The following is a 24128-nucleotide window of genomic DNA, read 5'->3' on the forward strand; positions in this document are numbered from 1 at the left end:
TTTCAGAGGCGTCACCTTAGTTTTAGCAGCAATAAGTGTACATGTAAAGGTTTCATCAGGGTTTCTGACGCGGAAATATAGAACTGCAGAGTAGGCAACCTCACTCGCATCGACGAATACGTGAGCCTCTAAGGTTTTATAAAGATCTTCGCTAGCATCTGGAAAATAGCATCGAGGGATTTTATAGCGCCCAGCTTGTTCAGGGATTCTATCCACACAGTCCATCGTTTGAAAATTTCATCGCTCACATATTTATCCCATTTTATACCCGTTCTCCATATGTCCTGCATTAGGACCTTTCCGTGAACTAAGTATGATGAAAGAAGGCCAAGAGGGTCGAAGAGGCTCATCAAGCATTTTAAGACTTGTCTCTTGGTGGGTTTGGAATGCTTGGCAATCAAGGTAGCGATATCTTTTTGAAAGTGGGTAGAGAAGCTCAGAAAATCACCTGCCGGTTCCCACAGCAGACCTAAAACTCGTTCTGTCCCGTGTTCCGAGGAAGCGAGGTCCTTAGCGTTACTATTTTGGGATTTCCCCAACGTGTTAAGAATTGCCTTGTCGTTTGAGGCCCAATTACGAATCTCAAACCCTCCTTGGCTATGTATCATTTTCACTTCTGCGGCAACCTTCTGTCCATGCTCACTAGTCTCGAAACTGTCGAGATAATCGTCAACATATGTGGCCTGACAGATCCCTTCTACAGCCCTAGGATACTGTTCCTGGAAGTCCATGGCATTGCGGTTTTTGATATATTGAGCGGTCGTGGGTGAGCTCTTTGCTCCGAATGTTACTACGTCCATCAGGAATATTTCAGGTTCTTTATCGGGATTATTTCTCCAAAGGAACCGTTGGGAATGACGATCCTTTTCCGCCACCTCAATCTGGTGGAACATCTCTTTTAAGTCCCCGCTGACAGCTACCGGAAACTGACGGAAACGAAAAAGAACCGATGACAGTGGCGTAAGTAAGTCTGGACCTGCTAGTAGGAGCGAATTGAGTGACACACCGTCAACTTTTGCAGCTGCGTCCCAGATAAGCCTAACTTTGCCTTTCTTTTTCGGGTTCGTAACTGCACCGAGGGGCAAGTACCAAATCCGTTTTGGATTTGCCATATCAAGTTCTCTCTGAGTGGCGCGATGTGCGTATCCCTTCAGTTGATATTCTTCTATCTGCCGATGAATGTTGGTTCTAAGGTCTGGATTACGTTGCATCCGCCGCTCTAGGCACTCCAATCTTGCCTTAGCCATAGCATAGCTATCAGGTAGTTCGAAATTATCATACCGCCACAAAAGCTCAGTTCGATATCGTCCATCAATCTTTTGAGTTGATTTTTCTAGAATTGTTCTAGCTCGGTTATCTTCCACAGATTCCAGCTTTTCCTTGGGTGTAACACCACAGTCCTCTCTATTGAAATAATTCCTCACCAATTCGTCGAGTTCTTCCATTTTCGAGCATTCGCACAGATGGTAATTTAAACATTCGCTTACACGTGATCCTCTAACATCGCCGAACACACACCATCCCAATTGAGTCTTGCAAGCTGTGGGACCAGTAGTTCCTTCTTTAAGCTTTCGTGGAATAGCCAGCTTCCAATGTTGGAGGCCTATTAAGACTTTAGGCGTCTCGTTTTCATAACTCACAACCGGCAATCCCTTCAAATGGTCGTATGATTCTTCTAGTTCCGTAAATCGCAGCGTTTGAGCTGGTAGATTTAAACGATTTACTGTTCGAACGTTTTTTATATGGAAACGGATATTTTTGCCGACTTCAGAAATACACAAAGCCACCATTTGTGATTTCTCCTCCGATCTGGTGACATCTGCAGTCCATTTGAGGCAGAGTGGTACGGTCGGGCCTTCAATTCCAAGTTCTTGTGCCAGATCTTGTTCGATCAAAGTGGCCGAAGACCCTTCATCTAGAAAGGCGAACACAGTAAGGGATTTAGAACTTCCGTGAATGGTTATCGGAATGATACGAAATAATAACGACTGACCGCCGTGATGATGTGTATGGTGCTCAATATTAGCCTGCTGGTCGGTACTTTCGGTGCCAGTTTGAGAGGAGTGTAGAAGAGGGTGATGCCAACGGGTACATCCGTCTACGCCGCAACGGTTTGGGAATCGACAAGGTCTTCTACCATGTAGACCCAGGCATGTTCTACACAACTTAGATTCTTTTACACATCTCCAGCGGTTCTCGACTGTACTGTCTTTAAACTTCTTGCATTCTCTTACCCGGTGTCCGCTTTCTTGGCAACAGAAACAGGATATTTCCATCTGGTTTACGCTGGTTTCGATGTGAGTGTGGAGGTAATTGCTATCACGACTTCTGTTCTTTTCATGACGATTAGCTTGACTTCCAGTGTATATTACAACTTTGCTGGCTGACTGGATAATGTTCGACATGAAATTGCTGAAAGTGGATAGGTCTGCCATAGGGTTTAATACAAGTAGTTGACCCCATTCATATTGGAAGCAGGAGGGGAGCTTGAGCACAAATTCTTGAAGCAGCAATGGGCAGGATAGATGTGCATGATGTCCAGATACTACCAAGTGTTGTACCAGGTTTCTAACTGTAACCCCAAAATCTATCAATGTTTCTGGACGATCTGCTTTTGGCGTCGGTGCATCTCTTACATTTTTTATTAATCGGTTAATTATCGTTTCCGGTCGACCATAGAGTGTTTGGAGAGTGTTAATGACTTCGGCTACGGTGTCAGGTGAGAGCATATAGTAGCGAACAGCGTTGAGGGCGTGCCCTTTCAGTGAACGCTGCAAGCGCAACAGGTTTTCGGAATTGTTGTACCCACACATTGAGGTAGAATTGTTGTAACAACTAATAAAAATGGGCCAATCCTCAGGGTTGCCTGAAAATTCCGGCAGGTCTCGTGTCCCCGACTGCCTCGCTGCTAGTTGGGCTGCCGTAGGTCGAGATATACACGTCGGCTCGGTCACGGAATGGAGAGGTACGGGATTCATTTGGTATTTATTCAGCTGCGAGTTTTCCGTTTCCAAGTTTTGGTTTGGCCGGTAAGGTAGTATGTTATCAGTCGGATGTCCTTGATAATGCCGAGTGTGTTGGTTTGCCAGCAGGTTGGAATCGCCACCTTGTGGAGGAGAGACTTGGTCTGCAAGAGCAAATGGTTCGGGTTGCCTGGAGTGTAACTTGTATGGTTGGTTTCCGTTTTGACCAACAGGAAAAACACTTTTGCCTACCAATGGTAAATTTCTGGCAAAGCCGGTTCGTTGCACTGAATATTCCGGGATTGACTGTTCGATCACTGTTCTTTCTTGCGTCCTTATGTCATTCAAGATCAAATTTTCCGAAGGGCGATTTTCTGGCCGATTGTCCCTTTTTGGGACAGCACCTTTAGAGGTTCCTGGAGGCACAGGCGGATCAACCGCTAACTGAGATTTGGGGAATGTACTGCTGTGCTTGTCAAGTTGATTTTGACATTTCGCCAGTTGAGCTTGGAGCTCTCGAATATCTTCTATATTGGGCTGGGAGCTTAACCGACATTTCTGCAATAGTTGCTCTAAGGATTGAAATGTTTGTGTACGTACTTCTTCTGGCTTGTTGATGGTTGATTCACTGGACTGTATTCGACTCCCAACAGCTGTTTCGAGCTCGAGCGGTTGAATTGAGACGGAGGGAAAAGCTGGATCCGTAGGCGGCTGAGGTTCGATCACCGTACGTTTGGATTGGCTCTGTACCCAGTTCGTAATATCTGAATTACGTTCACGTATTTCTGTGGTATTGACTCTACTGCGAGCACTACGGTTTCCGTCTTCACTCAGAGATTCTACTATAATCCGGAAGCGTTCTTCCAGAAATTTATCTTCCAAATTTATTCTTTTTTCCGCTATTTCCTTTTGCTCTTCCAAATGCTTGAGACTGAGCTCTAATCTGGTGCGGCGGCTTGAAGAAGTTGTTGTTGTCGATGTAGCGGGTGTTGGCAAACACTTGGGGCAAGTCCAAGGTCGATCCTTGATAGAGTCAGTGACCCCGGCGCACGAATAGTGCCACCACTGATCGCACTTGTCACAGGCTACGATATTATCGGCTGAGTCCGGTCTTTGACAAGCGACACAACTGTACTCTTCGCTTTGGTTTGGTGTACTGGATGGTGTACTGGATGGTCGCATCTTAGATTCCTGATAACTATTCCAATCCGTTTAAATTTTGAAGTTTGTTCCCGTAGAAAAAAGCGACACTTTCCGAAAGCAATATTTATTAAAGCTTCAAACTAGAAGAGAGTAAATTCAAATTAGTGGGTATCTTAGGATTACAGTTTTTTAATTCAACTCACATTTAAGTGGGCTTTTCGACGGAAGTCTACGGGTTTAGGTTCTAAATGTATCAGTTCTGAGATGACAACAATAGCCTGTGAATATATTATATAATTTAGTAGACTATATGTTGCCGCAAGTTCAAACTCTAACCTCAACAGGTAGTTTAATATCACTGTTAGACTACCTAGTGGCACTTCTATTATTTCTGCCTAGCAAACCTAAAATTCAACATCATATAGTTTACGAAGCATATAAGAAAGATTACTTTAACTAACCGCCTGAGCTACACTGCACAAATTGATTTTTAATTTCAGTTTAATCGCGCCAGTGAGGGAGTTTCACTTCCACGTTATCAAAACTTCCGTTCTACACACTCATTTGGCGCAACACCTTAAACTTGTAAAATTGACCCATTATTGCGAACAGCCGAGATCTGTCAAAAAAGTGTCGTTTCCTCGAGTCAATTTTACACATTATTTAGAAAAGCTGGCTTACTAAATAAAGGGTAGTTTTTTAACTTTTCATTCAGAATATAGAACTCTTTCTGCCGTAACCGATCTCGTTCGACGATTCAATGAATTGGTTAATGCTGAAAGATAAGTTCAGTTGATTGAGTTGATTGAATATTTTCCTATTCTATAACAGGAGCATGAAAATTATACCTTGCCGAATACAGAAATTCAAAACAAACTATGATATGTTTTTATTATTTTCTTTCCATCCTTCTGACACTTTAAGGGCTAACATCAAAGGGCTGACATCGCAGAGCGGGCTTCCAAAATAATGTGTAGATTTTACATGCTTACATTAATAATTTTCACCTCTGCTTTGACGTACATGCTGTGTACACTATAAGGGGTACAAGAACTTTACATGAAAAAGGAGTTAACCCAGTCTTTTCCGATAACGGGTCAAAACTACACTATAAGGGATTGCGCCAGATGAGTGTGTAAAATGCTGACTCGTCTTTCTTGACATTCCTCTTTGTGTCGTCTTCTGCAGCCGGGGTGCCAGCAGCGCCGACAGACCTTTGTGCAGAATTTTTAAAACATATTAATCCATCCATACTAAAGGTAAATGTTCGTAGTAAGTATAATTGTTGAAAAGTACAGCTAAGAGAAGCTTAAGAACATGAGAGAACTGGAAATGGACTCATTTTTTGAAAATTGTAGCCTCCGAACTTTTTGCCTAAATTTTGAAAAACTTTCTTCATCGATGAAGTTTTACAAAAACAAAAGTTTTACGAAGAACAAAAGATAAGGAAAACAACCACAAACAACTGCGCCCTTTAAAATTAGGGTAACCCTAAACGCCTGGATGTAGACATTTAGTTTGTTCAATGAAACCTAGTCGAAACGGGTCGAAACAAACCTGTCTCTTTCCAAATGACTTCGACCGATTTCTACCAGGTCGAAACGAATCCTGCTGCCAAGCTGGATTGGTTTCGACTAGTTTCTACTTGCTCCAATGAACAACGACCTGACTAGTTTCGACCAAGGGACTGAAGCAACTGTCAAATCACATACAAACGAACCGTACTGACTTTCTGGAACCAGAACATCAGTTTCTCTTTGATTTCAAAGGCATTTTGGTACCAAAACGTCAGTGCGGTACAGAAATGTCAGTTCGGAAATTTTGATCGGGGTTACCGGACCGCGCCTGTCTTGAAGTAAAACTGCATGATAAAGGCAATCAGTGTATGACTTCAGAAGAAAAAATATTCAAGTATTTCAGTTTTATAACAATATTCACTCCCCTATTTGACTTTTTCAAATTTGTCAGTCCATCAAAATTCAAAACATAATGAAGATTTTGAAACAAATACAAAATTTATCACAATTTGCTTATGCAAATTTAGGCATATGAGGGATATTAGTGACAAGTAACAAAAATGTCCGTACATTTCATTACCTAGCTCAAATGTTAAGTAGATAAATGGTTAGGAAATTCAAAGTCAGCACTCTAAGAAATTCAACAGAAGTTGATTGGTATAATTCGGTCCAGGAAACTGCAAGTGACAGCTGCTTGAGTTTGTCATTTATTATTATTAAATCAACAGATCATATATTGATCCAAATGATATTTAAAAATTAAGAAACTAACTACAAATACAAATCTACACTGAACTTAGAACACTAAGAATTCTTCTTCGGAATACAACCTTCGAAACGTCAAAATCAAAATGCTCTGAGAAGCGGTTAAAAGTCTTGATGACGCCAATTATTGCAGAGTTGGCCCCGTAATTGTTTAGTCTAACAGGAACGAAGAGCTGAAGATCCCGATTCCTCAAACCACGAGGTCGAACGCTAAGTGGAAGAACTTCCAAAAGTGCGGGAGAGTCGATTCTTGATGAAAACAGATCAGCGACGAAAGACGCACGAGTGGCGGTCCTGCGGGCTTGCAGCGTGTCGATGTCGATCAGGCGGCAGCGGCTTTCGTAGCTGGGAAGGGTCTTGCCAACTTAAGTGTCGAAGGGTATACCTCAAAAAACGTCGATGGATGGCTTCGATGCGATCAGAACCGTTTTGATAATATGGGCACCAAACCGCAGAAGCATATTCGAGGATCGATCGAACCAGACTGCAGTAAAGACTCTTCAGGCAGTGGATGTCCTTAAAGTCCTTCGTCATGCGGAAAAGAAGACCCAGGCTTCTGGAGGCTTTGTCAACGATATAGTTGGTGTGATTCTTAAAATCCAGCCGCGCGTCGAGGATCACACCAAGATCTTTCACGTGTTGAGCTCGAGAGATTGCATCGTTTCCAAGGAAGTAAACGGCTGAGAACGGGCGTCGTTTGCGGGAAAATGATATTACTACACATTTATTACGGTTTAAAGGTAGGCGATTGGCATAACACCAGGAGGCAAAGAGGTTAAACTGGTTCTGCAGGAACTTCACATCTTCGGAGCCATTGATAGAGTAGTACAGTTTTTTTTTTTTTTTTTGTAAATTATTTATTTGAAACGGCTCATACCTTTAGGCTTTAAGGAGCCAAACTCGTTTTGTTTGATTACAATTGTGTACTTAGATCTAGTTCATTTTTTTTTTTTTTGAAGAAAAAGAAAGATAGAAAGGGAAATATGAAAATAAAGAGAATTATAGTCGAAGATCGATAGCTTTTAGGAAAAGGTATATCTCGAACATATAGTCCAAGTCCATCATACCTAATACATCCCTCACTGGAACGTCGGGTGGTTTTCCTCGGGCCCGAAGGGAATCTATAAAGTTCGCTCTGGCGAATAGGTGGTCCTCACACGACCAAACAATATGCTCGATGTCATGGTAACCTAGACCACATCCGCATAAATTGCTGCCAGCAATATTTAAACGATAGAGTACCGCATTCATGGAATAATGATTGGACATGAGACGGGAAAATATACGAATAAAATCCCGAGTCAGGTTCAATCTATTAAACCAGGGTTTAAGGCTTACCTTTGGGATAATCGAGTGGAACCACCGACCCAACTCATCCTCGTCCCATCTACGCTGCCAGTTGACAAGAGAGTTTCTTCGAGCCAAGAAGTAAAATTCGTTGAATACGATTTCACGCTGGTAAATGTTGCCTTCCATCGCACCCACTTTTGCAAGGGAATCTGCCCTCTCATTGCCTGCTATTGAGCAATGTGAGGGGACCCAGATAAAGGTGATAGAAAAGCAACGTCTTGATAAAGTGGTCAATATATCTCGTATCATTTCGAGGAAGTACGGCGTGAATTTTCCTGGTTTTATAGAGCGGATTGCTTCAACAGAGCTGAGACTATCAGTTATAATATAGTAGTGTTCAATAGGTCGTGTGGCGATACTATTCAAAGCCCAGTGAATAGCTGCTAACTCTGCAACATATACAGAGCATGGTGACTGGAGACTGTGAGATGCTCTGGATATTTCGTTGAACACTCCAAATCCTGTTGTTTCCTCTATAAGTGATCCATCGGTAAAGTACATTTTATCAGCATCGACGTGTCTATATTTAGCTTCGAAAATTCTTGGAATCAGAAGAGGACGATGCAGATCCGGGATTCCACGAATTTCCTGCTGCATAGACAAATCAAACTGGACAGAAGAATTATCGTAGTCTGGGCTACAAACACGAGTTGGAGAATACGAAGAAGGGTTTACATGAGGACATGAGGATATGGTATATAGACATAAATCTGGTTTGAACATTTTGCTCAAGTAACCTTTCGAAATTTACAATCACCAATGGGTTCATGACCTCACACCTGATGAGGAACCGAAGTGATAGTAAATTGAATCGATCTTTCAAAGGGAGTATTCCTGCCAAAACTTCAAGACTCATGTTGTGTGTTGAGGGCATACAGCCCAAAGCGATACGGAGACAACGGTATTGGATACGCTCTAGTTTGATGAGGTGAGTTTTGGCAGCTGACTGGAAACAGAAGCTACCATATTCCATAACGGATAGAATAGTTGTTCGATACAATTTGATAAGATCTTCTGGATGGGCTCCCCACCAGGTGCCAGTAATTGATCGGAGAAAATTGATTCTTTGTTGGCATTTTCCTTTCAGATACTCAATGTGGGCTCTCCAGGTACACTTGGAATCAAACCAAACCCCAAGATACTTGAAACTCCTCGATTGAGTGATCGTTCTCCCTAGGAGTTGAAGCTTAGGTTGAGCAGGTCTACGTTTCTTAGAGAAAACAACCATTTCCGTTTTCTGAGGGGAAAACTCAATCCCAAGCCCCAAAGCCCAGGAAGACAATCTGTCTAAAGTATGAGTAGTACAGTTTCAGGTCGTCGGCATACGCCAATTTTGGTCCATCGAGGAGTTGCAGCACGTCATTGAAGTAGATTAGGAATACTAACGGCCCTAAATGACTTCCCTGAGGCACGCCTGATGAAGCTGAGAACTGCCTGGAAAAACAGTTACCCGTTCGAACTGTCAATTTTCGTCCAGTAAGGTAACTGCGGAACCAGCCAATAAGAGATCCACAAAATCCTAAACGCGCGAGCTTTCCGATGACAATATCATGGTTCACCTTGTCGAATGCGGCAGACAGATCGGTATAGATGGCATCAGTTTGGGATTTCTTTGCAAAACTTTCATGCACAAATGAGGAAAAGGTTAGTAAGTTAGTTGTAGTTGAGCGTTGAGGCATAAATCCATGCTGGTCGTTGGAGAGGTTGTGCTTGCAGAACATGAAAATGGGATCTAAAACCACCAATTCGAAAAGTTTGGCAATAGCACACAGAGCTGAAATTCCTCGGTAATTATTAACATCTTTCCTATCTCCCTTTTTATGAACCGGGAACATGTAAGCTTCTTTCCACAGTGAGGGGAAGGTGGCCTGGTCGAGCGAAGCTTGGAAGATAAGCCTGATAGGAGTCAGCAAAGAAGGCATAAAACGCTTCAGGAAGGTAGCTGGTATCCCATCCGGGCCCGTAGAGAAGGAGTTTTCGAGCTTAGTGGCTGCTTTAGAGATGGTTGTGTCCTCGACTGTAATACCGTTTAAAGAAAAGCCCAGTGATGAAACACTTCTGATGGCACAATACAGTTGGTCGTCGGTTATTGAAGATGAATCAAAGATGCTCGAGAATTTATTGGCAAAGAGATCGCAGATTCCGGAGTCAGAGTTCGCCATGATGTCATCCAGGAACATGCAGGACGGTGTTCCAGGTTCATTCCGCTGAATCTTGACGTGATTCCAGAAAGATTTTGGGCTAGTCTTGAGATTTTGCTGGATTCGACTAAGATGGTTTTGATAGCTACGTTGGAAGGCTTTTTTATAGGCGGAGTTGAGTTTGCGATATTCTTCCTTGGTATGCGGAGATTTGTGCTTGTTGTAATTTCGAAGGGCACGCTTTTTTGTCACTTTCAGTTGTCGTAAAGCTGCTGTAGCCCATGGAGTCTTAGGATTTGCATTGGCGGTACGGAGTGGAAAATTTTTGAAAATTCAAAAGCCCATATACTAGGGGAAGTTTAAAATTTGTATAAAAAATCGAGCATTTACGGGTATTTTGTAACGGTTTTTTTCCGCTTGGGGAGGAGGGGGGGGTGGGTTTGATCACCCCGATCACTGGTATCTGGTTATACTGGAAAATAAATCCCAAACGTTCAACATAATTGCTGAACGAAGTTCCAGGAACATATGGTTCAATTGAACCCACTATGTTGCTCGCCATAATGTTGCGCAACAACTTCCAGATAACTTAGCGATATACACTTGATCTTTCTACTAGTGCAGCACATGTATGTATGTATGTATGTTGGATATCCACCATGGGTGCACGGATTCACCGCAGTTTCTGCCAAAGTATGTGCTCACATGCATTTTTTAGATTATTATGTTGGACAAATCTCCAATGCAGCGCGCCACCATACCCGGACCCCATGGCTTCGTGTGAACTGTTATGGAGTGAATGTATCGTGTTGATGTAGTTTATTTTTGAAAGAACGAGTCAATTAGGTGGGCTAGTTTACTTACAGGTATTCCGGCATCCGTGTATATACCTGGCCAGCTTGCAACTGATTGAACATTCTTATTATATAGTCAGTAATATGAGGAAACACATCATACCTGTCGGCCACTAATGGGATTCGAACCCAAAAGTTTTTTTTGCCGATACCGGGAATCGAACCCAGTACGCCTGGCATACTAAAACCAGACTCGCGCCAGCCTATCCGCTATACCACATCGGCGCTCCTTTCTACTAGTGCAGCATATGCAACACAAATTTTGCATGCAACAAAAACCGGAATGATCTTATACAGCTTGCTTTATGAGAAACATCTGAACTTTGCTCACGGAGATATTGCAGTTACAAGAACCTCTTACATGGGCCTCCCGCAGGGTTCATGTTTGAGTCCACTTTAGTACAACTTTTACGTAAGTGACATCGACAGCTGTCTCTCTGAAGGCTGCACTTTAAGACAACTTACAGATGGTGGCGTAGTATCTGTAACAGGTGATACTGAGTCTCATCTGCACAGACCTTTACAAGATACTTTAAACAGATTGTCTTCCTGGGCTTTGGGGCTTGGGATCGAGTTCTCTCCAGAGAAAACAGAGTTGGTAGTTTTCTCTAAAAAACATAGACCAGCTCAACCACAGCTCCAACTTCTTGGCAGAACGATCACTCAATCGAGGTGTTTTAAGTATCTTGGGGTTTGGTTTGATTCCAAATGTACCTGGAGAGCACACATTGAGTATCTGAAAGGAAAATGCCAACAGAGAATCAATTTTCTCCGATCAATCACTGGCACCTGGTGGGGAGCCCATCCAGAAGATCTTTTAAATTTGTATCGAACAACTATTCTTTCAGTGATGGAATATGGTAGCTTCTGTTTCCAGTCGGCTGCCAAAACTCACCTCATCAAACTCGAGCGTATCCAATACCGTTGTCTTCGCATTGGGCTGTATGTCCTCAACGCACAACATGAGTTTTGGCAGGAATACTTCCTTTGAAAGATCGATACAATCTACTATCACTTCGGTTCCTTATCAGGTGTGAGGTCATGAACCCATTGGAGATCGTTAATTTTGAAAGGTTACTAGAGCAAAATCTTCAAACCAGATTTATTTCTATATACCATGTCCTCATGTCAATGCAGGTAAACCCTTCTTCGTACTCTCCAATTCGTGTTTTCAGCCCAGACTATGATAATTCTTCTGTCCAGTTTGATTTTTCTATGCAGCAGGAAATTCGTGCACACAAAACTTTCGAGACTCCACTTAGCAAAAAATACCTGTTACTTTCCGTTAGCAAAAATATTTTTTTACTGTTGAGTTAGCACTTTCTAATTTTGTCTTGAAATTTGCTCAATTTGAGTAAAAAACACCCATATACTACTATAGTTCTAGCATTTAAAGTAGCTTGGACTCGAACTTTTAGTCTGTGCTCAAACCGCGGCGGTTTTGTCAGTTTTTTTCGGATGTCATTCGTTCGGTCGGTCGCAAATTTCAGCGCGGCAAAGAAGTTGTTAAATATTTTGTTTAAATTTATTTATTTTGAGTCCGTTTTTTTTGCGAGGGTGCTGTATTACATATTGAGAAAGGAGATCGATTTGTTTAGGACTCGCCAGTCAACAAAGGCTCCTGATCTGCCGGTAAGACGGTGATTCTGTTCGATGTTTCCGTGGCGTTCATCCCAACAAGACCGATTGTTCCGGTCAACAAGTAGGAAGAACCGCAATCCGGATTGGGAGCTCCTCCAGATTCAAATTGTGATGACGCATGTCGAAAGGCCGAAAATTAAAAAAAAAATCTGTTTCTGGTATTAACCTACTAGCAGTTCCGTCGGTACCGTTGAAGTAGAAAATTTGTCAGATTTTGCTCGTGATGGTAAACAGGTATTTTTCAACTGAATGAAAATTTTAAACATAATTTTCCGTTTCAGCAAAGTAACAGCAGTTGACATTGTGTGGAAAGTAGCTCGAATTTAATAGATATGATGCTTCAGGTGGCCAACATGAAAGCCTCCTACCGGGAGATCGATTTGTTCAAACGTTTTTGGTCGAAACAAACCGGCTCCGATGGAACCAGTGCCCCAATCCTAACCGCGGAGCGAATAAACTACTGGTGGAAAGAACCAGTAATACCACAGTCGAAGCCAAACAGGTTTTTGCGGGAACAAGCGCCACCAAGTACTGGTAAGTGGTGTAAAAAGATACGTGAATCTTACAATTTCATTCGATCCAAATTCGTCTTTTTACTGTTTTAAAACACTAGTTGAATTTGTTTGAAAGAATAGATTTATTTTAGGTTTTTGATTATATTCGATGTACTTCAACTGCCGATTGCAATTCCACGGATTCGAAACGAAAAATCCTAGCCATGGGCGAAAGCAAGCATTACGTTCAATTGGAAAATCAGCTGGTAAGTGGTCTAATTTTATAAAATACAAGAACTTTATCATTTCAAACTAGGCGAATTGATTTCAACAAGAATAATAAAATATATATACAGACCCCGTTCGTTTTTGGCAACATTCGATTTTGGCAACATTCGATTTTGGCAACATCCGATTTTGGCACATGTGCCAAAATCGAACGGTTTTTAGAAACGACATTACCTTTTAGTTTTCGTTATGACAGGATCAATTTAATTTAGAAAATCTCCATAAATACGTTTTTATGTTCTGAAATGGTGATAAAATGCAACAATAAAAACCAAAGATTTTTAAAATTTTATAAAGTACTCAAAAACGACAAAAAGATGAAAAATTCAAAAAGTTAAAAAACTAATTCAATCAAAAGACTGAATATGACTAAGAACAACTAAAAAATGATGAAGAATGACAAAAACAGCAAATATGACAAAAGAAAACAAACATTATAAACAAAACAAGAAAAGTGCAGAATGCATCAAAAAAATGAGGAAAAAATTTAAAAAAAAACTACAAATGGTCGGAAGTTGACTATAAATAACGTTTTTGATAATAATAATAGCTATTTGTAAAAAGAACTGAAAAACAAGATGAAAAAAAAACCCCTTCGATTTTGGCAACATTCGATTTTGGCAACACAAAATGTACGGGCGTGTTGCCAAAATCGAACGGGGTCTGTATATACATATATCTAACAGATTTTAAAACTAAACGGTGATAGGTACATAGACAGACACTAAGCTATTTTTGCGAGTAGATTGAAGGAAATTCAAACAACGCTCGCGGAGCTTTTTCCACTGTTATTTTCACAAATAAAAAAAAATCTTAAACGATATTTTACGCCACCATTTGAATTATCGGGATAACAAAAACTGATTTGATTTTTTTTAAAATTCAATCAACTCCATTCAATTATTAATATATACTAGAACATGCTGAGGGATTAAATCTGAAGTTCTGTTCTATGAAATGGTTTTCGTACGCTTTATTTGAGAAGAAATTATTCTAAAAATTTCAACCTCAGGGTATTGTTATGAATTCTTTATCTAAATCAACTACTTTAATTTAAAAATAAATGGATATTTTGAAAAGTTGCCTTATTCATCATATCTAATAACACGCTCATATTGAAAACTTTATTAATAATACTTATTTTAAACCTGATGGTGATTTTTAACTGAAATCTTAATAATCAGAAATTAAGTCGTCAGAAACAGATCTCCAAAACATCCGAAAAAATGAAAAAAACCTTAATCATAATCTTAACTATTGATTTTGGAACTAAATATGTTATCTGATAATGTTCTAGTATATCGAAACTTAAATCAAAGCTGTTTAGAAATATCTTAAACAAATAACAAAGGTATTAATTGAAACTATTTTTCACTTCTTATTCCCAGCTTTCATCACCGACCAATAACATGGATTTTTTTCGCGGGAAAAATCTGCAGGCAAGCAAATCAATGATTCGGTCTTATGTGTTGGGCAGTGCTGAATATTAATGAAAACCCTTTCCAAATGACCGGCGGAAGAGCAATTTTTTACTCAAGGCCCGAATTTTCGGAAGCTAGGAGCAATGGCGTCGAGTTAATCAGTTGAAAATAAATTTCTTACAAACTGCAGCAGTTTTCTTTTTATTTTTATAGAAATAAACTAAAACCTAACGGATATATTGAAAATTTACTGAAAATTTAGTAATTCTTTGAAAAAAAAAATTGCTAAAATTTTAGTAAACAATGATTTTGTTTACTAAAAAATTAGTAAAAATTTAGTCCGGACACTTTTGGCTATTTTGCTATTATCTTAGTAGAAAAATTTTGCTAAATTGATTGCTAAGTTTTTAGCTGGTCAAATTTGAACAAAATTTTGCTAATTTTCGGCCTCGGAAATTTTGTGTGTGGAATCCCGGATTCGCATCGCCCACTTCTGATTCCAAGAATTTTCGAAGCTAAATATAGACACGTCGATGCTGACAAAATGTACTTTACCGATGGGTCTCTAATTGAGGAATCAACGGGATTTGGAGTTTTCAACGAAACAACTAGCGCCTCTTATAACCTCCAGTCACCATGCTCTGTATATATAGCAGAGTTAGCTGCTATTCACTGGGCCTTGGACAGCATCGCCTCACGGCCTGTTGGGCACTACTACATTGTAAAGGATAGTCTAAGCTCAGTTGGCGCAATACGACCGGGAAAGCACTCGCCGTTCTTCCTAGAGAAGATAAGGGATATTTTGAGTGCTCTAACAAGACGTCGCTTTTCCATCACCTTTGTTTGGGTTCCCTCGCATTGCTTGATAGTGGGCAATGAGAAGGCAGACTCTCTGGCAAAGGTGGGGGCGACGGAAGGCGACACGTATCCACGTGAAATCGTCTTCAACGAATTCTACTTCTTGGTACGAGGGAACTCTCTTGTCAACTGGCAGCGCAAATGGGACGAGGATGAGATGGGTCGGTGGCTCCACTCGATTATCCCAAAGGTAAGCCTTAAACCCAGGTTTAATAGGTTGGACCTGAGTCGGGATTTTATTCGTATATTTTCCCGTCTCATATCCAATCATTGTTCCTTAGACGCGGTACTCTATCGTTTTGACATTGCTGGCAACAATTTGTGTAGTTGCGGCCAAGGTTACCATGACATCGAGCTGTTTGGTCGTGTGAGGTCCATCTTGTCGCCAGAACGAATTTAATAGACTCCCTTAGGGCCCGAGGAAAACCACCTAATGTTCCAGTTAGAGATGTACTAGCTGTGCTAGATTTGGACTACATGTTCGAAATCTACCTTTTTCTAAAAGCTATCGATCTTCGTCTATAATTTCTTTTTTATTTTCATATTTCCCTTTCTATCTTCCTTTCTCCTCTCACAAAGTGTTAAGTTAAGAAAACAATTGTAAACAACCAAAATCCATTTTGGCTCCTTAAAGCCTAAAGGTATGAGCCGTTTCAAATAAAGAATTGTTAAAAAGAAAAAAAAAACCGGAATGTATCACACTAGTATGAAACAAGGTTCTTAGATACACTAGGTTCTCCGACTTTCACAGTAAGTAGGCGAGGAGTGAGCGGGGCTTTTAATGAGTTTGTTTATTTTTTGCTCAGCTTTTCTGTGGTTTGTTGGTAAACAAACTTCATGAGTTCTGCATAGTTGCATAGCCTACATAGCCAAAATGGCTGAATCGAGAATTCGTTATTCGGGAACACCTCCTGAATATATACCCACCTTGGTATGAAACGTCGCGATGGATCAAATTACCAGCGCTAGTAGCAACCAAGTAGTATGCTGATTGATGTAGCAATAAACGTGGTTTGTTGAGTAACATTTGTTCTTTAACAACTCCCAATACTTTACCTACATTTAGAAGAGGGAAAAAATGGTTATTAGATATCTATTATTTTAAAAAAAACAAACTTTTCGTTTCGTCGTTATTTTGTATTCAATTATAAACCATTATATCATGCCTTTGCAGAACACAGCTTCCACGAAATGATCCAGCATGTAACAGCCCGTTGGCGTTCTTTCGCTTTACTTCTCCTTTTTTTATATGTTAAAACCAAAGCACGTTTAAACTTATTTGTTTTCACCAACTTTAACAACCTTTGTTGTACTTTTAAACAAATCCTTTTAAAAAAATAAAACACGTACGTTTCTTCGTCGCCACTTTAGGGTTTCTTCCAAACGATTAAAATAAGAGTAGTTGTCAGCTCTAGACCTCAGATTTAACTAAGCTCTCGATCAGCACCTGAGCCTTCCGTTTATTAGTATAATCTCGACAGCTCAGTACAACTGAGAGCGTTTTAGCATAAAATTTAGAGCTACAATTACTTATTTGAACAATAAGACCCCTTAATTTTTCATTAATCGTAATTTTGTTCGAAATCCCATAAAATGTCATTTTTTTCTATTTACGACACTTTACCATCCTTGTGGCATTCGCGTCTGCAAAAATACAATGTAATCAATACAGAGTTTTATATTGAAACTTCAAACTTACTCCAAAATATCGTATAGTGCCGAGTCGACACTCCATGGAAAATAAAAGTTAAAAAGATTGCAACCAACACGTTTTTCTACAACTCATTTATTTAGTGAATAACAAAACATATTCATGTACAACATCTTTCTAAAGGGTGAAATCGTACGGCTTAAAACTTTCGCGGAAATTATCGACAATAGATTTCTCTTCAGCCGTGTCCAGATTACACTGACGCCAGTCGATTTTCTCTTCGCAGTTGAGCAGATTGTCTGCACAAATTATTTCACGTCCAAAATGGATAGGAAAATACTTCATCTGTCTGGTCACCGCCATTGTGTCATCTGGGAGTTCAGCTACGAAATATGGACATTTTTGTGGAAGATCAGCGGGTGACGTTGCTTTTGGTACCGTTTCCAGTGTGATATTGTGCTCTTCGGATTTGTCCTCGAGCACGTGTTTGATTTTCCATACAACATTATTATCGATGCCAACGGCATTGATTTGCATATGACCCGTTTTGTAATTTCTCTCAAACATAAGTATGGTTTCTTCTCGATCTTTGTAGAACTGACTAAGCGCTTGCTTAAACTTTTCTAGCTCAGCCCATTGTTCAGGAGAGAGAAGAGAAGCGTTTTGTATATGTGTTACAGACACGATCAGTATGTGACTTTCGTTAATTGGACCTTTAGCGAGGGCTAGATAAAAGTGCTCTCCAACTGAAATGATAAGATGTTTTTCGACTGAACCTGAAGATAGACAAAACCAACATTTTTCCTGATCAAAAGTTGGTTTAGCTCGCTTTTGTTGATCCTGTTGGTTTCCACTGATTCGATTTCCCTGACTCCGACGTTTGCGACCTCCTTGGTCATCGTAGGTATTGTTCAAGTCATAGAAATATTGATTACCTTTCCGATCCTTTTGGTCAGTATCATTATCGTTGAAATTAATACCAACATATGGTGAAACCGTTTCATCTGTTGTTTTCTGGATCAATTCGATGATCCTCATTTTTTCGACCGGGGTTAGGTTGAGTGCGTAGATGTGCTTTTTTTTCTCCGGATTGCCAAAATCAGCAAGAGCAATGAAGCGCGTCGCCAATTCCATTTGTGTGTTCTTGTCCGGTTTGTTACTAAAATAATTAAACATTTATTAACTATATTGTCAGTAGAATTGAACGTTTACGATAAAGGAACAAATAAACCTCAAAAAGAATGTCTTATATGCAGAATCATTTCAGCAGAATCATTTCAGCATAATCAGTCAAACAAAAGTGCAGCAATGCTCAATGGGAAATCTCAAGTCATGATTCAAAAATTGAACATAAATTACAAATAACAAAATAAAAAATTAAATTAAATTTACGGAATGTTTTGAGATACAAGATGCAAAGAACTCCTCCTTAGTAAGAACTATCAAGCCCCTTTAGAATAAAAAGAGCAATGGTCAAATCTGGTTGGACAAAACTTACCGATAAGGTGCAGGTTCGTAGTAGTCAGCATTTAATCCACAAATATGATAACGAGGTTTGATCGCATCCGATAGCCAAGATATTAATTTAGAAGTACATTTCACGTTTGGCTTAATTGCTTCCGGCCATTGCGATGTGAGCAGCAGATCTACACCGCGGTAATCTCCCATGTTGGACTTGCCAGCCAGACATGAATCTCGTACGGTAACAACATCTTCTCTGGTGAACTTCCAATCCGGAACGCTTCCATTGGTATCTGACTGGCCAGCCTCAACACCGCTTACATATGCAATCTTCAAGCCACTCGAGGTTGTAAATATTCCTCTCTTACCAAGTAAACTCAAATTTGGACAAATATCTCCATCTTGTGCTTCTTTATAGAACTTTGCCGTTGATTCATCATTAGGTCCCAAAATGTACGTCGGCACTGGAACTAATATAGAACAAGTACATATATTACTGCAAAAATTGTGTTTTTGTGTAAGTTACAGTTACAAAAGAACTTAATGACTAGGTTACAGAGGATACTTTGTTGAAATACATGTGCCTACCTACTAATGATTGTGGAGTATTAGTAAATGTTTTATTTACAAAAGGGGTACAACCTCGTAAATGTTTGAGATATGAAACATTTATTAATACTCCAGACGTTTTGTTACACAAGTGATTTCCTTAACCTGAACAAAAACTATTTAATAGTTAATTGTAACCGACAGGCAAATTACAAAAATAGTTATATGTCTTGTTATTTTTTTTAAACACACCTGTTTTAAGCTTTTTCTTGTAGTCTTCCAGCTCTGCCATTTCCGGCGAAGATCCGAAAAAGCTTCCGACACACAAGATTAAATCGAACGGACCGGTCTTTTTGTTTACATTTTCCATGCGCGCGAAAAACGTTTTTAATTTACCGTTCACATCTCCCACAATTAATCTGCAAAAAGTTGTTGTTTATTTGCACTTGTAAAGTTACTCAACAGAAAGATCTCTGAATACTTACATTTTCTGCTTACAGTCCATTCTTTGAGCTTAAAATACTTTGCGAACGGCAAACGATTCACAAAAAAATTTGCACAATGAAAAACGAACGTCTTTTTTGTTTACTGTTTACCAAACTATTTTACACTGAACGAAATGCGATTTGAAAAACCAAAAACAATTTGCTATAACTGAAAGCGAAACTATCATGTCAAAAGGAATTAAGTTATTTCTAGAGTTTGTTTTGATTAGGTCGTATGAACCATTATAAACAAGAATGAGTTATTGACTGCAAACGATTGTTAAACATTCATTCTATGTTGGAAAAAAGTTTGGTTTTAATTAATTTATTAATAACTCCTGCAACATGATTTGAATTTAAGACGTAAAATAACTTTCTCATTTTTGAGTGCAATTTGGTTTTAACGACCTTTTGTGTTGCTCTGAATTATCGTGCATGCAAAAGGACACAAAACAACAGTTCGGCAATTTGGTTTTTCGGTCGTTTTGCATTTTTGTAGAAAATGCTTTAAAATTGTTGAAATTTTGTGAAATACACTATAAAATCTAACGAAAATCGGTTGTGAGAGTGTTCTTGTTATCTTAAGAAGAACGGCTCACTTCAATTTGGTGCAGGGTAAGTAAAATAAGTGTAAATTTTTGATATGCGAGACATTTAGTTTTTTTCAAACTCCAACAGATACATCCCGAACATTCGTCAGCGTTGAACTAAGTATACACTTTACTTGGTAGGCAACGGAGTCAAAGGTGGTAGAACAGTGTCCATAGTCCAATAGAAACATTTCTGCGATGGACAGTACATCGCAAGCCGATGCAAGGAGCCTTCAAGCGGGCACCTCCGTGTTATATTGACGGTTCCGACTGTTTGAACCTTCACTTCATACAACTTCCAACGGAATATCAAAGTATTTCACAAACGCAACAAATTATCAAGATTGGATTCATCATTTTGCAAAAAGACGTTTGCGCCAAACAATCCAGGCAAAAGGTTGTAAGTACACTTTGACTATTAAGAGTAAAATTGAAGCCCGTATCGAATACGGAGGCATATTCTTAATCTATTGTAATATTGGATGACAACTTTTCAGACAATTCCGAACTTTGGTTTCAAAACTAGAAATTAAAATGTGTTTCAAAACTTCCAAAGCAATTTTCTCGAAACTCGTACAGTGGCTCATACGACCTAATCAAAACAAACTCTAGATTTGAAGATTTTAAATAGGAATTAAAAAAAAGGTCTACCTCTCTGTATTTTAAGTGCATGGTTAATCAAACTAAAGACGTTTGAACTATTTGTAGGAAATAAGGTGGGGTTTTATGTAATCAAATTAGACCAAAGGTATATTCTTAGGGCATCCGCAGCAATCGCGAGCAAAGTGAAAATGCTCGCGAATTTAATCACTTCTATACCGCACCGGGGGTTAGTATCAAGGTGAGCAAAATAGGGCCGTTGCCGTCGGGACCGACAAAATCACCAAATTTGCTCACTAGAAAGGGGCGAGAGCAAACATGCACTGAAAAAATTCTACCGTTTTAAGCAGAATTAAACAAACGAAGTTGTTTACTCGATTCTGAATCAATGCGAAGTGGCCAGCAATATGGCTCGTTATGACGGAAGCGAACCACTGTATGTATGTCAAAACACGAGCCGAGGGCTTCAACGGAGTTGTTAAAAATCGCATCTTGGGCAGAAACTTTTTTTTATTGCACAAAAACTAATTCCATGCAATATTTCCAAAAAGCCCTTCAAGTCCGACGATTGCTTCCTGAAGATTTAATGGAGTAATAATAATCGAGACCAGTGCGCTGTGCAGGATATTTGTATCCAACCGGCCAATATGGGTGGCATTCCAGTACTGTTTTTCCCCGTTTTTCGGAGCAGCAACTATTTCAGTCAGCACGTTGGATAGAAAAAAGTTGAAGATTTTTTAGAAAAGTATGATTTTAATAGAAATATAATAAATAAATAAAGTTGAATTTTAGTTGAACTGTTTAGTTTGTTGAATTTTGTTTTTCGGGTCCATGTGTTAGGAAATATAAGTGCCCGGCGTTTTGAAAACAAAATCGAGCTTAATTCGAAAATACATTCTTATCTGAACTTATTCTATTCAATCAAGTCGTCCTACAATTCAATAAGTTTTTAATCACAATCCAGCAAACGGGTGACACGGAATTGGAAACACCGTAAGGGAAATTCAACGCTTTGCCGAAAGGATCAAAGTTGAATCGGTCGCCGAAAACAACCACCACCGGTTGAAAGCGGTGTCCTATAGATATGATAACGAGGTCAAGCGAAGCAAACATCCTGCTAACTGCTAAGAAGTTCTTGCTGCATCCGTCATCGGACCCGATTGCTGGTCGTCTAAGGTGCTTGGCGTTAAGTCAATTGCTGCTGCTGTACGGCATGTTCAACCAGGATGTAGACTTTGACGTCACGTTACGGATAGCAGCTTTTAAGACCAACATTAATCGAAATTTTAGCAAAAAAAAACTGACGACTCCGAAAATTTACTCGGTCCGTATTAATTTAAGATTAAGATTTTCTTCAAAAGTTTTCCCAGTGCAATGCTGAATTTGAAAATATAATTATGCTACCGCCCGGTGCGCGAAAGAGTGTGTATCCTAAAACCGGTCCGCTGAAATGAGCAAAACCGGGCCGCGTATACTCACTTATTGGTGCGTTTGCTCTTATAATTTTTATTTTTATTTTCGATTTCAGAGCATGTCAGCATGTATGATGGCCGATTGTAGGCTAAAAATGGCCAACCCACTAGCAATTATTATAAATATATTTAGTTTTGTTATAAACATTTAAATAAATGTCGCTCAATAAAAATAAACAAACAAATTTATTTTTATAAATATGACTATAGTTGGACTAGCCTATAGTCCCCATGATGAACAGCGAAGTTTACAGACTCCTTGAGAAAGAACTGGAAGCTGTATTAACCATATCATTCAAATTTTTGTGCTCTAAAATGTATGGGGAAAAGTTCAGATTTTCATTGTTAAGTAGCGGTGCAATTATTCAAACGTTTATTTTGAAATTGATATCGTTTTCGAATAGTGCTTACCAAAGTTCCTAGTCAGATAAACGAAATTTTTCCTAACCAAATGGATAAAACGAAATGTGATATCGCTGTCGAAGTGACAACTAGAGTGGGATACCAATTGCACCGTCGCAAAGGTGTGGGTGCTAAAACGAGAGAGCTGGAGCGTTGAGTGCAGCCATCATGCATGACTTCTCCAAACTCGGATTGGTAGTCCTTCTTTCAATCGATCTCGACGAGTTTTGCCGTGCGGTTTGTTCCGTGTTTTCGCTTGCCAGCAGGAGGCTAATTCCTTCTTTAGCGGTGCGTATCGATTCTAAACAAAGTGCAAACTGTTCGCCGGTGCTTCAGTGCAGGTGCACTTTTGATTTTGAGTGCGTGGAACCCCTTTGGATTGGTGAAAAAGTGTCAAATTGCTGAATTTTCTTGAACCTGTTGTAAATGGAAACGAGAATTTCTACTCTTGTGTCTTTTCCGCAGTTTTCTACAGAAGGCTTTACACGCACACATACACACCTGTAGACGGCATGTTGGTGCGCTAAAAGTGAGCTAAAGTAGAGAGCCCACCAGAAGAGAAGAAGAGAGATCTCGCAAGAAAACAAGAAGAAAACATCAAGTTTCTGATGTTGATATGGGATGTTGTTTGCACAAGCGTGAGAGGCAATCGTGAAAAAGGAAGAAAGAGCGAGAGCGCACTAAAGCAAGTGTTGGTGTGACTCATCCGATGTATCGGTGTTTTCTTTTGTACCATTTTTTGTGTCCCTGTCAGATGCAGCGTGGCCAGAACTACGGATTTCTCCGTAGATCGATGCTCCAAATTTACGGATTTTCTACAGATTAACGACAAAATCATAGGGATCCTACGGATAAACGAAAATTCAAACTGACGAAAAAAAAGTTCATCAATCATTCTTAATCATTGAAAATTTAAAATTGCAAGGTTTTCGATTTTTATCAAATTATATATACGGATTTGAGCGGTTTGCAATCTGGCCACACTGGTCAGATGTGTGGGATATCAAAACTGGTTTTCTGGTTTGCTCTTTTTCTATCAAGTCGTCCAAAATCACAACTTCGAGATAATTCATGCTTCATGTTTTTTACACGTAAAATATTTGGAAGTCGAATTAAGAAAGGAAAGGATTAATTTTGTTTTGGATGTGTCCTACAGCCCTTCGAAAGTAGTTGTGTTGAATACGAAGAAGCATAAAAATTCCTTGAACGCTTCTCAGGTGCAAATTGCAAATTTTGTGTAAGGTATTCATGAAACCCTAATAATCTTCGTAGAGAGATCAAAGCGTTGGCATTTTAGATCGATATAAAAACAACCAAATAGTATCGGTGTTATTCAAAGATTTTTTTCTTTGGGAAAACATTTCTCAAAAACAAATTGTAATTTTGGCGAATGTTGGATACCTGAGAAATTGGAGAACGGTTGCCATGGTCCAAATGAATTGCAGGAATGTACCTAACTATGTAAATAATATATAACAAAAAT

General features: G+C 39.5%; 3 protein-coding genes across 6 annotated transcripts in view; 1 reads left to right on the forward strand and 2 right to left on the reverse strand.

Annotated features, from left to right (window-relative positions):
* Window positions 1-128: 128 nt before the first annotated feature.
* LOC129752870 (uncharacterized) lies at window positions 129-4145 on the reverse strand. The gene has a single exon (XM_055748657.1). It carries the CDS (start codon window positions 4143-4145, stop codon window positions 129-131), a length of 4017 nt encoding a protein of 1338 aa, XP_055604632.1.
* Window positions 4146-17211: 13066 nt separating this feature from the next.
* LOC129757492 (CWF19-like protein 1 homolog) lies at window positions 17212-19692 on the reverse strand. Its single transcript, XM_055754755.1, has 4 exons — window positions 19582-19692; window positions 19349-19515; window positions 18585-19017; window positions 17212-18245 (listed from the first exon to the last, which is right to left on the reverse strand). Exons 1-4 carry the CDS (start codon window positions 19599-19601, stop codon window positions 17264-17266), a joined length of 1602 nt encoding a protein of 533 aa, XP_055610730.1. The 5' UTR covers window positions 19602-19692; the 3' UTR covers window positions 17212-17263.
* A 3111-nt stretch (window positions 19693-22803) lies between these two features.
* LOC129757490 (calsyntenin-1) overlaps window positions 22804-24128 on the forward strand; it is a 218922-nt gene continuing 217597 nt past the window's right edge. For 2 of the 4 annotated variants that reach the window (XM_055754749.1, XM_055754752.1), the window contains exon 1: window positions 22804-22933. The gene's annotated coding sequence lies outside the window, so the exon portion shown is untranslated. Of the gene's footprint in view, window positions 23005-24128 lie in introns of all 4 variants that reach the window. The other 2 variants (XM_055754750.1, XM_055754751.1) reach the window with 2 other exon arrangements.

Source organism: Uranotaenia lowii, chromosome 3 (genome assembly GCF_029784155.1).
Source record: "Uranotaenia lowii strain MFRU-FL chromosome 3, ASM2978415v1, whole genome shotgun sequence".
NCBI lineage: Eukaryota > Metazoa > Arthropoda > Insecta > Diptera > Culicidae > Uranotaenia > Uranotaenia lowii.

Coding starts and splice junctions, on each gene's coding strand:
- LOC129752870 (XM_055748657.1), bottom strand. CDS start 4,145: ATGCGACCATCCAGTACACCATCCAGTACACCAAACCAAAGCGAAGAG.
- LOC129757492 (XM_055754755.1), bottom strand. CDS start 19,601: ATGGACTGTAAGCAGAAAAT. Junction 19,018..19,348: donor CAAGAAAAAGCTTAAAACAG/GTGTGTTTAAAA, acceptor GTTCTATATTAG/TTCCAGTGCCGACGTACATT. Junction 18,246..18,584: donor TACGAACCTGCACCTTATCG/GTAAGTTTTGTC, acceptor TAATTATTTTAG/TAACAAACCGGACAAGAACA.